This window comes from Mustela erminea, chromosome 3 (genome assembly GCF_009829155.1).
Source record: "Mustela erminea isolate mMusErm1 chromosome 3, mMusErm1.Pri, whole genome shotgun sequence".
Taxonomy (NCBI): Eukaryota; Metazoa; Chordata; class Mammalia; order Carnivora; family Mustelidae; genus Mustela; species Mustela erminea.
The window spans coordinates 57789045-57805326 of NC_045616.1; the positions used below are offsets into that span (position 1 = coordinate 57789045).

At 40.3% G+C, this 16282-nt stretch overlaps 1 protein-coding gene across 8 annotated transcripts in view; it reads right to left on the reverse strand.

Annotated features, from left to right (window-relative positions):
- Positions 1 to 4734: 4734 nt before the first annotated feature.
- The window catches only part of ATG10 (autophagy related 10), a 316831-nt gene continuing 305283 nt past the window's right edge, over positions 4735 to 16282 (reverse strand). For 5 of the 8 annotated variants that reach the window (XM_032334863.1, XM_032334862.1, XM_032334861.1 and 2 more), the window contains 2 exons: positions 6767 to 6864; positions 4735 to 6137 (listed from right to left, as the gene is read on the reverse strand). In XM_032334863.1, the coding sequence (XP_032190754.1) occupies positions 6038 to 6137; positions 6767 to 6864 (198 nt within the window). In that variant the 3' untranslated portion in view covers positions 4735 to 6037. The remainder of the gene's footprint in view (positions 6138 to 6766; positions 6865 to 16282) is intronic. The other 3 variants (XM_032334858.1, XM_032334857.1, XM_032334856.1) reach the window with 3 other exon arrangements.

Sequence of the window (16282 nt, forward strand, 5' to 3'; positions counted from 1 at the left end):
GATTTCTTTCGATCCAAGTTCTCACTCTCCACACTCTGAGGTAACCTCTCTTACAAATTTGGTGTGTCCTTCTAGATCACTTTTAATGTTTTCAGATACATATACTGTAATAGGTACTACAGAAAATGTGTGGTACTGGTGTATTTTTTATATAAACAGTATTAAGTTGCATGCATATTTATCATCTAGTTTCTGTTTTCTGTTTTAACTCAACAATCTATATATGAGAACTGCCTATGTGGAGATTGAATTCATTCCCCTTAACTGCCATACAGCATCACGTTTAATTTAGCCATTTCCCTATTAATAAGCAGGTAAGGGCCTGGCTATTCTCTTGGAATCTATTGAAGAAATGAGGGGAGGAGACACATCCCACGCCACCGCTGTGCCAGGGAAAAGAAATCTTCTCAAAGAAGAGAGTGGGTCATGGTTCTCAAAAAAGGAAAGCGGGTCCAATTCCTGGTGCCTGCAGAAAGATCACCAGATCTTTCCCCGCGCTTAGTATTCAGCACATATACAAACATTCCACAAAGATTTACTGAGTATTACCACGTGCCAGGCATCATGCTAAACTCTGAAGATCTGGCATGCAACGTGTATTGTTATTTACAATGCACAATAGGCTGGAGATATACTGACCTATGATTTCCAGGTTAACCTATCAGTGTATGCTTAGTTAATTTTTTGCCTCAGCTCTGATTTCTGGGTATTTGAAAAGCTTCAAAGAAATACAAGAAATCATAATGCAACCATACATAGGTTTTATTTGTTCTCAATTAAAGTGTATTTCAGTGTAGGAAAAAAATTTGAGTTTCCAGTTTGTTCTTAATAATTTACAAATGGGACTTGGTGATACCTAAAATCACTTTCAGTTTTAAGTCTAGAATACAGGATACTTGCAATTGGGCTCTTTTACCAGTAGGTGTTGCTATTGACAACACAAACGTTTTAAAAGCAAGGCCTTTGCATTACAGTACTGCTTGAAGGAACACTATAGCATTTCAGGATAAGAAAGCACTTTTACAGACAAGCCCTATAAAAGGACCTATGTGCATATTTAAGTATCTCCGTGCCATGGGCACAACAGTAGTTAAGTACTGCCTATATCCTTCTAGAACAACCCTAAGCAACTTACTGGCCAGCAGTATAAGGGAGGAATCAAAGGGTCTTAGAATTGGGAGGGATCTTATTTGTCCATCAGTTTTCAAATCCCCATTCCCTGGAGTCAGAAATATATTTACATTACCAGCTAGTATGCACGTGTGCAAATACACACATACTTATATAAACAGATGTGTAAATATATCTGAAACCAAAGTTTCAGAAAACAATAATATCTTTACCATGTGCTTTTCCCCCAGGTATTTGTAAAATAATAGAAAATACACATACTGGTCTCTGCCCTCTGTCCCCAGTTCCTGGTACAGAGCTCCTAAAAACCTTATTATTTCCTAAATGATGAGAGCATGAGGAGCAGCTCTTCTACTATCTGGCCTTTGATTCTGGTTCCTGACACAGAGCTCCTAAATCCCTTGGAATTTCCTGGGTGACAGGAGTGTCTTTTACTCTAAGCAGGTAACTCTTGGTGGGTTCTTGAATAGCTTCAGGATGGGCGCTGGTCACCAGAAAGACCTAGCTCTGATTAGAAGCTTCGGACTTTCAGCCCTGTCCCTCATCCTCCAGGAAGAGTTAATGAGCATTCATGCCTATGTGATGACACTTCCATAAAATCCCCAAAGTCTGGGGTGCCTGGGTGCCTCAGAGGATTAAAGCCTCTGCCTTCCCCTTAGGTCCTGATCCCAGGGTCCTAGGACAGAGCTCCACATCAGGCTCTCTGCTCAGCAGGGAGCCTGCTTCCCCCTCCCCATCTGCCTGCCTCTCTCTCTCTCTCTGTCAAATAAATAAATAAAATCTTAAAAAAAAAAAAAAATCCCCAAAGTCTGAGGTTCAGAGACCTTCCAGGCTGGTGAACACATGTATATGCCAGGAGGGTAGTGGATCCCAACTCCATGGGGACAGAAGCTCCTGTACTTGGGACCCTCTGGATCTTGCCCTGTGTAGCTCTTCATCTGGGTATCCATTCATCTGTGTTCTTTGCATATCCTTTGTTATATAAGAAACTGGTAAACATAAGTGTTTCCCTAAATGCTATGAGTCATTCTAGCAAATTACTGAACCCAAGGAGGGGTCATGGTAATGCTGGTTTATAACTGGTCAGTTGGAAATACAGCTCACAACCTGGGACTTGTGACTGGAGTCTTAAAGTGGGCCAGTCTTGTGGGACTGAAGTCTTAACTTACAGGATTTGATCCTACCTTCAGATTGATAGTGTCAGAACGGAACTGAATTGTAGGATCCCAGCTGGTACTGCAGAATTGCTTGTTGTGTCAAAAACCCACACATCTAGAGTCAGAAATGTTGTGAGTGTAGTAGTGTGAGAATAAAGAAGACACACAGGGAGTGTTTTCCAGACATACCCTATTTCATAAAAACATATATATAGGTCATAAACTAGTAACTGGATTTTACATGATCTAATACACTTCCTTCCACTTAATATATTTGGAAAGAGAGGCTCAGAGAGGTGGAGTGAATTGTCCCAGGTAACACAGCCAAGACTCAGGCTTTTCAGGACACTGGCAGTTTTGTTTTGGAAGACCCTGGGCAAAAATTGAACAATGTCCTTGGCATACTCCCAGCACGTCCCCCACTCCAACCTTCTAAAGCCTGTGGGCCAGAACCTGCTGGTGAAAAAACTGACAAAGTACAGGTGTGGTTAGTTATATGCAATTGTCATTTTAAAGATACAGGATCTTTCTAAAATGCACATATGATCACTTCACCTCCTCCACTTGAATTCTCAGTGGCTCTTTCTGGTTTTCAGACCAAATGCAAATTCTCAGCGCAGCAATCGATTTCCTCCAGACCCAGCCCCAGTTCTGCTAGCCAATCTCACTAGTTCTGCTAGCCAACCTAACTCTTGACCATTTCCCCATGCATTTTCAAGGGCTTTCCTGCATTCTTGACCTAGCTAAATCCAAAGCTTGTCACGACTCCACTCACATTCCTCTTCTATGAACCTTCCCGCGTGCTTGCTTTGCACACCTTTGCCACAGCACAACCTTCTGTCCCTGAATCTTCTTGTCTGTCTTTTCCAGTGGACTAGGGGCATTCTTAGGAGCCAGGGTCATGTCTTTCTGCTTATCATCCCTGGCAGCTAGCCTAGGACTCAGTATATAAGAGGAACTCAATGGGTATCTGCTGGAGGGAGTATTTGTATATTCTTACTCTCACATTTTAATGGTAAAAAAGTAAAAACCCCAACACACTGGAATATCAGCTCTGTGAATTATGTAAGAGCTGGTTGTGACAATGCAGACCTCCATTTTCTCATATCTTAAGAGTATGATGAAGAACTATACCTATCTTGGGAAAAATAGACACAAATACCCAGTTTTAGCGTCTTTTTTTTTTTCCTCTTTATCTAATACATCTGTGTTAGGAGGATGGTTAGTTTTGTTTTTTAACTCCCAGTCTGTAAGCTAGTACTGAATGGTTAACACAGCTTCTCACCCACCCAGTCAAATGGGTAAGTTCCTTATTATCCATCATTAAGGTGTGGGAAAGAAATCAGAGTGAAAGGGAGACAATTAAATGTTGATATGACTAAGTATAGTAAGTAACGAAGGGGCAGGTTGACCAGTGGTGGCTGTGATGGTTAGAGATGGCTTTGTAAGAGTGCATTTTATGGAGTAGGTTGGGACTCGAGTAGAGAGATGGAGAAGAAAGCATTTCCAGGTGGGAACCAGCATGAACAACCGTCAGATAAGAATGTGGGGCCCATGTGTGTCGGGAGGAAGCAAGGCTGAAATGAGCCCGGAGGGTATGCTGACGCTGAAAAGGAGCAAGGGGCCAATTATCCCTCATCTCTCTTCCTCCATGTGCCATTGTGCTGGTTATGAAGCGCATTCAGGTTGACTTTCCATTTTGGTCTCCTCCTGGCTCTTGTTAGGTGGGTGGGATGGGTATTAAGGGACTTTAAACATAGAGATGGTAAAAGACAAAGATGAGGACAATTAGCCCAAGTCACACAGCTGGCAGCTAACCAAACTCACAGTCTAGATCTCTACACTTGTATTTCACAGACCCGAGAATTGCAGTTGCTCTCACGAATCACACGGCTGAGGACCAAAGAGGTGAAGGAAGTTTTCCAATGCTACGCAAAAGCAGAGTTCAGGATATTGGCTGGAAGCAGTTTTAACCAGCCTTATTTCTGCTTGAAGGGGTTTTGCATTATATTAACTGGAGAAGAAACCCAGAGGCAAAAGCCTCACATTGCAGAGTAAGAACTGTTACTTTGAGAAAACAAAATATTTTCTAATGTTTTATGACTGTTGGGATAACAGTCTGTTATATAGCTGCATTCTTAAAAATGAAAATTTTTATCAACCAAAAATTAAAATTTTTTGTTAAGTGGAAATATTCTGAAAAGGAAGAGAGTAGCCTGAGGAAAGGGACCTTTTCAGAACTTTTTCATGCTCCTGATGAGTTTTAGGTCTTCATCAATCAGAGGGGGAAAAAATTAACTTAAAAACAACACCAACACCAACACAAAACCTACACGCTGTCCCTACAGTGACTGACTACTATCATCTCAGAACCTGTTAGCAAAGGATAACTATTATTTCCAGACAAGTACATCATCCAGACAACATATTATTATACTTTATTTAGTTGTGTTGTTTTGTTTTGTTTTTTACCCTAGGAATGACATGGTCTGAGAAATGACTTGCTGAGAGATCTGTGTTTACATTAGGGAGAGTTGGGGGGGGGGCGGTGGAAATCCCTGAAGAAGTTGAAAAAATGTTAAGTGGTAAATACCAAAATACCCAGCAAGCATGTAAGCAGGCTCTCATCCCAGCATGAATATGTGCAGCTCAGCATTTTAAAAATTACTTTTAGCTTTTCCAGCAGTTTGAATTAACCCGTTCTCTACTTCAGCTCCCTGTGTCTCGATCAGCCCCGAACCTACAGACTAAAAGCACAAGCAGAGTCTTCTGTGACTGGCCAGCAGATAATCCCCTCTTCCCGACTGCTTGCTCTGAGCAGACTGCCTTGCAGACACACATCTCCTGGATATTCCTACCGACCAGGAGGCGCAGGGCAATGCCCAGTGTTAGGAAGTATGTCCAGCTTGTTGGAGCTATACACAGAATTAGAAAAGGCCTATTGGGAGACCCAAACAATACGAATAAATACCACACCAACAGTACATCCAGATCAGAGGTTCTCCAAAAGCAGGTGTGTCATAATCACTCCACAGAGGCTGTTCCAGGAGGTTGACCCCAGCATTTGCAGTCATAAAAGATTCTCAGGTGACCCTGAAGTATATCCCACATCAATAGACACAAATCTAGATTCTCTAAAGAGACAATTATATTTTTGTCTTAGTTTCAGCCCCTGGCAAGATAAAATGAAAAACAAAACAAGCAACTCCAAACCAACAGTTCTTCTAGATGAGGGACACAGCCTGTCGGTTACTGCAGAATTTGCTTCCAGTGGAAAAATAAATCCATGTCAAAATCTTGGTGAGTTGAACTACTGCACGGTATCTGTCCTATTAAAGCCAGGGCTGGCCAGGTACACTTCCGTTGTTCTTCAGGCTGCAATTTCTAGGTTCCTTGGCTCAATGGAAGAAAGTGAAGAACAAGAACAAAACAAAAGCTAAGAGAATAAAAGAAGGTTAACTGAACAGTAAAGACTTATTTCAAGAATAACAATTCTGAAATAAAATCATCCACTCCTGTAGTTGGGTGAGTGTTATCATAGCAAAGTCCAATGCTTCCTAAATGCTTGGGCACAGGTTGGTCAGGAACCTAAACAAACAGTTCATATTCTGCCGTAATTATTAAAGATGAAAGAAGACTTAATATTTGATGGGGCCAGTCGGGACCCCAGGTGCAACAGAGACAACAGGATCTTTATAATAGCAAAACATTCAGCGCAGACTTTCCTTTTTACCTTGTCAAGTGACACTTCATTCATCCTGAGAGGCGGTTCTGGCATAACTCAGAGGTAGATTAAGCCCAACAACTGGCCCTACAATGCTCAGCCATGACGTGATATAGTTGACACTCCTAGGAAACAAGTGAAAACACATGCAATTCTAATGTTGGATGAGTGGTGGAAAATCACCACCAACAGAAGAGACAAGCTGACTTCGAAGGTGTGTGCCCACCATGTGGAATCCCAGTTATTTCCAAATGTTCGCTCCATTGCCTGACAAGGACTTGAGATCCAAAGAGACTGAGGTAGTTAAAGGAGGAGTCAAGGCATTGAGGCTCCTGACTCCTCTTGGAGATTCCAATGTGACAGTTAAAATTAATTGCATTTGCTAAGGTAGCAGAGGGAGTGGTTAAGAACATGGTTCTGAGGCGAAAATGCCCGGGCTCAAATCCCTGTTCTACCCCTTAACAAGCTGGGTGAACTTGGCCAAGTCATTTAACCTCTCTATGCTTTAGCTTTCTCCTCTGTAAACTGGGTAAAATAATGGAACTTAGCTCAGGGGTGTTAAAAAAATCCAACATATTAATATCTCTAAAATACCTAGAACAGTGCCTAGCACACAGCAAAAATCAATAGCTGTTAGCCACTACTATTATTACAAAAAATATTTCTTTTTTAGCTTAGCTTTTAGAGTCACATAAAAAGATTTACACTTTTAAAGTAAGAGTAAAGGCCAATGTATCTTGATGGTGTTTCTCACCTATTGATTTTTCGAGAATTCTCTAACACAGGAGTCATGAATTCATTCGTCTTGCAGGGATGAAGTACAAAGAAGGGTTGTCCAAGCACTGGGTGCTCCTGTAGGAATCAGAGTTGGTCCGGGATCGCCGGTGTGAGTTACTTTGAAAAAGTTAAAACGCACAATCTGGTTTGTTAAAATAAACGTGTGTTTTAAATTCCAAGTTACTAAATTAAGATACAGATCAATTTCAGTTTTGAAATGTAATTCATAATCCAAACATGAGAAGAAGCTGGAGAGAAGGAGTTAGGAATTGATAAAGTAGTACAGTCAAGGACAGGAGGCCACACGGCTTTGTTTTACACAATACGAACTGTAGATCAATTTTATCCGTTTCCTTGAACTCTTTGTCAGCTGGTGTTTCTCTTTGGCTTATAATTATTCTCCAGTTTTCCCTCAAGGATGTCTGCGAAGCCCAGAAGCTTGACCATTTGAACCACGCATTTCATTTGTCTCTTTGCAAGGGGACCAAAATCTTACACATTTTTTTTTCCAGAAACTAGGCCAACATGTTGATTGTTTTGAGCCCGACTGTACTGCAACAGGCATACTTTCGATGGGTAAAATGGCAGGGGGACGAGGCAGGAGAATGGCCTGCATTATTTAAATTGTTATACTTCTGTTTTTCTGTCTGTCTGTCTCCCTGAGTCCCTCTGTTTATCTGTTTCTATCCTTCTGTCTTTTCCAAGCTTATAGGGCAGTTTCTGGAAGTCAAAAGCCCATTCGATGGAATTCCACTGCCTTTGTAAGAGAATGACTAGATAGAAGTACAGGTCAGATGCAGCAAAGGTTGGGGAATGCACATCATTTGGCAAACAACGGGGAGCCCCAGGAGGTTTCTATGTAGCAAGTTACTTCGAACAAATTGTACTGACGCTAAAGCAACTATTGACAATAAATTATTGGTTGTTTACATTGTAGATTCACCATTATGCCAAAGACTGCAACCGCAAATACTACTATGGTCTAAATGTTTGCATTTCTCCAAATTCATATATTGAAATCCTAATGCCCAGGGTGACGGTCTTACAGGGGGTGGGGCTTTGGGAGGTAATTAGGTCAGGAGGGTAGAGCCATCTGGAGTGAGATTTAGGACCTTATAAAAGAGACCCTCTAGGGGCACCTGGGTGGCTCAGTGAGTTAAGCCTCTGCCTTCGGCTCAGGTCATGATCGCAGGGTCCTAGGATCGAGCCCCACGTCAGGCTCTCTGCTCAGCAGGGAGCCTGCTTCCCCCTCTCTCTCTGCCTGCCTCTCTGCCTATTTGTGATCTCTCTCTGTCAAATAAATAAATAAAATATTAATAAATAAATAAATAAAATAAAAAAGACCCTAAATGCTAGCTCACCCCTTTCTGCCACGTGAGGACACAACAAGAAGTGTACGACCTGAAAGAAGGCCTTCATGAGAACAGACTGGCACCCTGAGCTCAGACTTCAGAATTGTGAGGAATAAATTTCTGTTGTTTATAAACTACCCAGTCGATGGTATTTTGTTATAGCTGCCCAAGCAATCTAAGACAAATACCTACACACATCGCACAGGTGACCTGAAGGAGCGAGGTCAGTTGACTATACCAGCTGGTGACAGGGACTGTGGGGGCCTAGAGGGTGCTCCCAGCCAAGACTAGGCTTGCTACTCTGTTCCAGCCAATTGTGCCATGTGGGAATGCAGGTTCTGTGTGCCAGGTCTTCCCATTTGTCAAAATAGCCTAGGAATCCAGATTTTTATGTAAAGCCTCCTAAATTTAAATGTTGGCACTTAAAAAAAAAAAAAAAAAACCAACATAGACTGGGCCAAATAAAACAAGCCTGTTGGCTGGATTTGGACTAGGGGCCTAACTTCTCTTGGCTTCTTCTCCTCTTCTCAGCCAGTCCAAGGAGGAGCTGAACTCAGAGCATCCCTGGAAAGAATTACGTGTGGTTGTTGCTGCTAACTCTGGCCTCGAACCCCAAAACACTCATGTCTGTGTGCATGTGCACAAACCTACTCACAGGAAATTGGAGGCACCTCCACTGTGTGTTGGAGACACTGGGTGTGGAGTTTTGGGGGTGCATGAGGGTTGAGGACTGGGTGTGGGTCGGTGTAGGTCTCACCAAGTGCCACCACCTCCAAAGTCTGTCCAGTGGCCTCTTAGAGCAGAGCCTGGGCTCCCTCTTTTCTGCTCTTTTACTACCCCTCCCTCCCATCACTGAGCAGATCCTGAGGTCACACCCCAAATGTGTGATGCCTATAGCAAGTCCTTCTGTCCAGCTTGATTCTGGCTCCCCTTACCTGCCTTAAACTAGTATTTATTAATTCAACACACGTCTACTGATCATCTCTTACGTGTCTGCCAGGAACAGGTCTGGATATGGTAACAGAGATCACTATATCTCAGAGATAAACGAAGTCCCTGATCCCATGGAACTTACATGCCAGTGCAAGAGACAGCCAGTAAATACATAGAACAAATAAAAAAACAAGATAATCCAAATAATAGTAAGTGCCATGAACAAAATAAGAAGGGTCCCTTAATTCTGAGAGCACTTGGAACCCAAAAGCTCCTTCTTGTTGTTAAATAAATCTTTTAAGTATGTTGTTAATCATGACCACTCTTCTAGCAACGTGTCAAAAACATCCATAATCACTTCCATGGTTAAACTGTATATGGCCAACACCCAATACTTTCTCAAATGCAACAGCTTCTCTTAGTTATGGCAAATTAACCAAACCATTAATTGCTTTTCAAATACTGGTGGAAAATTAATTTTAAAAGTATCCCCAAATCCTTGTTTCTAAATATGTAAGACTACTGAATACCTTAGACATAATAACCTTAGCTATTATGAATGCAATAATCATTATGTAATGTAGAAAAATAGTTTCCCTGATGTGATTAGAATTCATATATTCCCTTATTCACTTAGCAAATATTAAGTCTCCTTGCCTGATAATTTTATAATGACTTAACCCTAACTCAAGGCAAAAGGATCCATAGTTTAAAAATGTGATTAATCTTAGAGATATCCTAATGCTGCAGAAGTGAGAGAATTCAAAGTTAGCCTTATGACCTGAGCCAATACTCTGCTTTCAGTCACATTCAATCCACTACTTCTGCAAGTCAGGCAATTTGTATTCAAGGCAAGGTAGAGAATTTACAAATAATTCAAGCCATCTGATCAGTGTAGACAATCAATCTGGATAATATTCTCTAAAAGCCATTTTTCTACAATGGAGATTGTTTAAGGCTCATGCTATCTGGAAAGATTATCTGTATTTTCTACTTTCTCCCTCAGACAGCCAGAATCAGAGATGAAAGCCGTCTTTCATTTTTAGTTTGGGAATTACGTGCAGGAGTTCAAAAAAAATCTAAAATCCTACACCTTATTTGTTTAACATACCATTTTCAGAAATGGAAGAACATCAAAACTGTCAGGATCTTTTTAGTGACATTTCTTAGATCAATTCAGAAGGTAAATTTGTGTGAAAGTGCTACCATCTGCTGTCAGTACTAATGAACTGATGCAAATCTGCACTGAGAAAAATGTCAGTGTGGAAATACATGCAGCCAATGAACTGTGTTAGGCTTACAACTCAATAAACACTTCTACTGGAACAAAGTTCTGCTAAATGGTTTTCCGTGAAAATAGAAATGATGGGTCAGATTTCTATCTCTGTAACTCCAGAGGAGTTATATAGGCACATTCTCCTATGAAATTTAATTTAGCAATGGTTAAATGTCTCATAAAATAAGTCTGACATGAATACTGTGAATTGGTTTCAGAACTATTAGATATGACTATCACAAGGAAATGATAATACTGCACCTTCATTCTTACATCTAATAAAGGGGATGAATTTCTTGGTTCATTTCTTAATTTTCCTGGCTCTCCAGGAGGGCACAAACATAATTTCACATACTGAGCTTTCATCCAGTTTCATATTCCAGACTGATCAAATTTGCCTTCCACTCAGGGTACATTCCTTAGAAATGGAGAGGGATATCTTCCTAAGCCCGCTTCCTCCAGCGGGGAAAGGAACACCGCTATTGAATAGTTACAGAATGAGACACTGTACTAAGTGCTTTGCATGGGGTCACCTATCCGAGTAATTCTTTGAGGAAGGCTTTCTTTTTGCCACCTTGGGGAATGGGTTCAAAGGGATTACGTTTAAAGTCACCCATGGAGTGAGAGGTGAAGCACGTCCAAAGTCCAGTCTTACATGGCACTCCCTCCCCCCACTGACCAGAGGGGGCAGCAAGGATGTTTAATCCTCTCTGGTCCACCTCTTCCAAAATCTATTTGTTTTTATTTTAAAATAATGTGCTTTCATAAAATTATAAGAGCAATACATTTTTCTGAGAGAGCTCAGAAAATAGCAGAGTAAAAGCAAGATAACCTAAAACTGCCCAACTCAGATTTAATCACTATTTGGTGAATTTCAAACTTCATCATGTGCCCACATGTAGTTTTCTATTGCTTTTTATTCATTGAACAAATAGATGTTTCTTGAGTGCCAACTACATGCCACTCCCTGCCATACATTTTTTGTTGGTGTTTGTGAAATTTCTTTGTCTTCCATTTTACAGACTTCTGTACTTATTTCTATTTTTTGCCCTACATATATTTTGTTTGGATTTATTTTGTTGTTCTTAATTTTTAAATGTTCCATGGGTGCTTAAGAATTACATATGAAGAATATGGAACCTTGAGTTTTGCCTATAGTGCTCTCCATGTATTACTAGATCAGGCTGGGTTTTTGTGTTATCCACATTTTATGGACTCCGATCCACTTGATCTACGAATTTTCAAGGAAGTTCAGATCTCCCCGGTAATAGCGGATCTGTCCACTTCTGCTTGTGGTTTGTCAATTTTTGCTTTATATATCCTGAAGCTGCTTTATTTAAATGCATATATTTTCCTAGGGAATGAAGCTTTAATACAAAGTGATCATACTTATCTCTGATTATGCATTCTGCCCTCCAAAAAGAACTTTTGATAAAAATATAGCCATACCAACTTTCCATTTACCTTATGCATTTCAAATATTATTTGCCTTTCAACGTGTATCCTCATGTTTCATATAAATAATATATTTCCCATAAAAATAACATTGACAGGTTTTTAAGAAATCCACCTTTATAATCTATCTCTTAAATGGAGTGCTTACTTCACTTACAGGCTTTGCGATCCCTGGTATAATTTAATTTGTTCCAGTGTATTTTAGACTTTTTTTTAGAGAGAGAAAGAGTACATGTGCAGAAACAGGGGGAGGGGCAGAGTGCATGGTGTGGAGGGGGGTGGGCAGAGAGAGAGGGATTGAGAGAATCTGAAGCAGGCTCCACGTTCATTGCAGACCCTGATGCCTGGCTGGATCTCATGGCCCTGAGATCATGACCTGAGCCGAAATCAAGTCAAATGCTTAACCAGCTAAGCCATCCAGCTGCCCCTTAGAGTTTTTCCTTATTCTATTTTTTTTTTTTTAAGATTTTATTTATTTGAGAGCAAGAGCAAAAGAGAGAGAGCACAAGCGGGAAGAGGGGCAGATGCAGACTCCCCGTTGAGCAGGGAGCCTGACGTGGGGCTCGATCCCAGAATCCCGGGATCATGAGCTGAGCTGAAGGCAGACGCTTAACCGACTGAGCACTCAGGTGCCCGTTCCTTATTCTATTTTTAATGTTTCTTTTGCTTTTCATTTTTCCTCCTTTGCTACTTTTCATTGAATTGAGTATAGGCTCAATTTTTTTCTCATTGTTTTTTTCTCTTTTTATGAATTTGAAATTATCCCACAATCTTTAAGTAAACGTTTGACTTGATAAAATATAGTTACTCAGTATATTTGCCTTTTTCCCAAATAATTCAAGTGCCCTGGGGTGTTTAACTCTGATCATTCCTTCCTGATATCTGCACTATCATGGTCCAGTATTTCAGCTGTATCTTTTGTTTCTTAATCCCATAAACTAGAAATTATTAATCTTTTGAACTCAGTGTTTGAAATTGACTCACATCTGACTATTCTTTTTGCTTGCCATTTTCTCTCTATATCTCAAGTATTCATTTTGGAATCATTTTTTTTAATCATTGAAATATGTCCCTCAGAACAACCCTGAGTGAAGATCTGTAGGCGGTAAATGCCCCCTATTGTTAATGCTTTATCTTGCCCTCATTTTTTGAAAATAATTTTTTGTAGGTAAAAAGTTTTAGGTTACAATTACATTCTCTCAACACTTTGAATATATTATCCCATTTTTTTCTCCTGGCTTCCATTTTTGTCTGTTTGGAAGTGAACTTTCGGTCACATCGTCACTTATAAGATCTTCTCTTTCCCTTTGATGTTTTACTGTAATGTATCCACGTGTGGATTCCTTCTCATTTATCCTGTTTGGATTCACTGAGCTTCCTGCATCTGAATATCAGAGTCCTTTCAGCAATCCTGGAAAAGCCTCAACATTAGCTTTTTTGGAATATTCATTCTGTTTCATTCCTTCTAGTTCCTTCTTCTGGAACTCCTATTAGACACATCTTTGTCCTCCTCCCTCCCTAGTGTCTCTTGGCCTGTTATATTTATCATTTTTCTCTTAATTTTTTTCTATAATGTGTATAATTTGTTCAGAGTCTTCTTCTAACGCATCAATGCTTCCTTTAACTATATCTGCTTTTTAGTTTAGGCCTTCTAATTAGATTGCTTTCCTTTCAAAGGTTCCATTTGGTTGTTTGTTAAATTTACTTGATCATTTTTGATAGCCTCTTCTTCCTGTATTTTTACTGTCCGTATTTTCTTCCATTTTAATAATTATATTCAACATATTTATTTGTGTTTTTGCATCAAAAACTTTTAGGATACGAATTTGAGCATCTGATACTACAGTTTGTTGTTTTCGTTAAGCTTTCGCTTCTATGGCTTGTTATAAATTCTGTACTTTTTTTTTTTAAGATTTTTATTTATTTATTTGACAGAGAGAGATCACAGTAGGAGAGAGGAAGGGAAGAGATCACAGAGAGAGAGGAAGGGAAGCAGGGCCCCTGCTGTGCAGAGAGCCCGATGTGGGACTCGATCCCAGGACCCTGAGATAATGACCTGAGCTGAAGGCAGCGGCTTAACCCACTGAGCCACCCAGGCGCCCAATTCTGTACTTTTTAAATTGTGACCCAGTAGAACTATAAATGCAGTAATTCTTTGAGGCCTAGTATTATAAGTGCATCCTTCCACAGAAGTTCACATATGCTTTTTTCTGATGCCTAAGGGTGGGGAGGGAAGAAGAGGTATGTTTAAGAATTTTCCTTTGCTCTTTTTACATGATTTACATAGAATTAAGTAGAGTAGAAAGGGTCAAATGGGTAAAAGGAAAAAAAAAAACTTTATAGAGAATGATGGGGAGGCATGCTATTTTTGGCAAGTTGGTGAGGGAAGGCTTCTTTGCAGAGGTAACATTTGAGCAGAGAGCTGACCAAGTAAAAAGCAAGCCACGTAATTCTTTGGAAAATGAGTAATTTCAGCTTGGGAACAACAAGGGCAAAGACCTCAAGATCCTCCTGAGGGAGAGTGCTTGCAGTGCTCAAAACACAGGATGAAGACAAGATGGCCACGTGGAATGAAGGGTGATCGTGGGAAAAGGAAGCCTGGAGGGGGAACCAAAAGGTAAGATCATGGAGTGCCTTGCAAGGCATGGAAAAGATCTGGAGTTTTACGATGAGTGCAATGGGGAGACTTTGGGGAGATTTTGAAGAAAGTGACATAGTCTGATTTACAGTTTCAAATATTAGTCTTGATATTGGAGAAGGAGAAGCAGAAGAGCAGCTAGCATGTGGTGTAGTAGCTCAGAGAGGAAGGTGGCCTGCACTAGGCGATAGTAGTGTGGGTGGGGGAGAATGGTCAGGTTGGAGATTTATTTTGAAAAGAGAGCCACCAAGATTTGTAAAAGGATTCAATGTTCTGTGTGAGAAAAAAGAAAGAGCCAAGGATGACTCCCAAGTTGAAATGTCTGCTCCCGTTTTCTTGACTCTTTGTCTAGCGAGGATTTTCTTATTAATGGGTATTCGCTCTTCCGTAACTTTTGAGGACACTAATTCTTTTCATTCACTCAACCATCACTGTGAGTCATGCACTGGTTCAAATATTAGTATTAGAGTGGTACACAGACAAGTAACACCAGCTCCCGTAAAAGATGCTGAAATATTCAAAATACCTTAAATTTCTAGATTGTTCATTGTCCTTAAATTTTGCTCAGGATGATTTACATGTGGAATATAATATTAACTAATTAAATCTGTATTTTTTTCACTTCTTTTATCATTTTTACGTTTAAAAATCCTATTCAGCATTAGAAAACTAGGTATTTACTTATATTTATGTACAATTTATCATTCAACTACTTGCTGTTCCCCAAATACACTATTTTTCTTACCAAACCTTTGTACATGAGGTTCTCTCTGTACAGAATACCCTTCCACCCCTTCTCACCTACTCATGCCCATTTCCCTCCCACAGATCTCAGCTTTCTTTTACCCCAGTCCTGCACCAGGTGCCCTCCCTCTGTGTTCCCACTGCACCTCCTGCTTAAGCCTACTGGTTAGATCCACACCATTCTGCCTAGGTAATAGTTTACAGGAATCTTCCATTACTAAACTCAAATTCCTTGAGGGCAGAGGAAGGATTCTGATTACTATTTTAATCTCAGCATGCATAACAGTGTCTTTCACCAAGTAGGCACTCAATAAATACTAGTGGAATCACTGTCTAGACAAAACATGCTACTGTGCCAATGTAAATTATCAGCAAATGCTGCCTGTTTTATAAGGGGGATATTTGTGGAGATGCCCTAGTGGCCCCCTATGCTGCTGTGGGGACGATCAAGGAAAAGAAACATTTTCTCTCCTTGTCACAAAACCAGGTCAGTACCTTCTGTACATTTATGAGTCTCTAGATAAGAACTTCAGTATCTGTTTTTCCAAGTATTTCTTCTAAAACGCATCTCAGAACAAAGGAGAGGGTCTAGAGGCATGCCAGGAATAACTCTCCATATAAAAACTTATGTTGACTGGGGTGCCTGGGTGGCTCAGTCGGTTGAGTGGCCAACTCTTGATTTTTGGCTCAGGTCATGACCTCTGAGTCCTGGGATTGAGCCCTGCATTGCAATGCATCCCGCTCTGTGCTCAGTGGGTAGTCAACTTCAGGATTCTCTCTCTTTCTCTACCCCTCCCCCCTGCTCACTCTCTCTCAAATAAGTAAACGAATCTTAAAAAAAAAAAAAAATGCCAACTATGCAATACGTTCTAAGACCTATGTATTGGCTTCCATGGTATTTATTATTTCCAAAAAAATAATACCCTATATTACTACTGAAAAAAATTGATGTGCCAAGATGCATATTTTAATTCTCTGAGTTAGCCTACCCCCTGCCACACCACAGTATCCCCCTAAGGTGTGTTACCCAGGCTAAAAAACTAAAAAACACTACTAAAATATATAATAAACTCACGAATTTATACATAACTCACT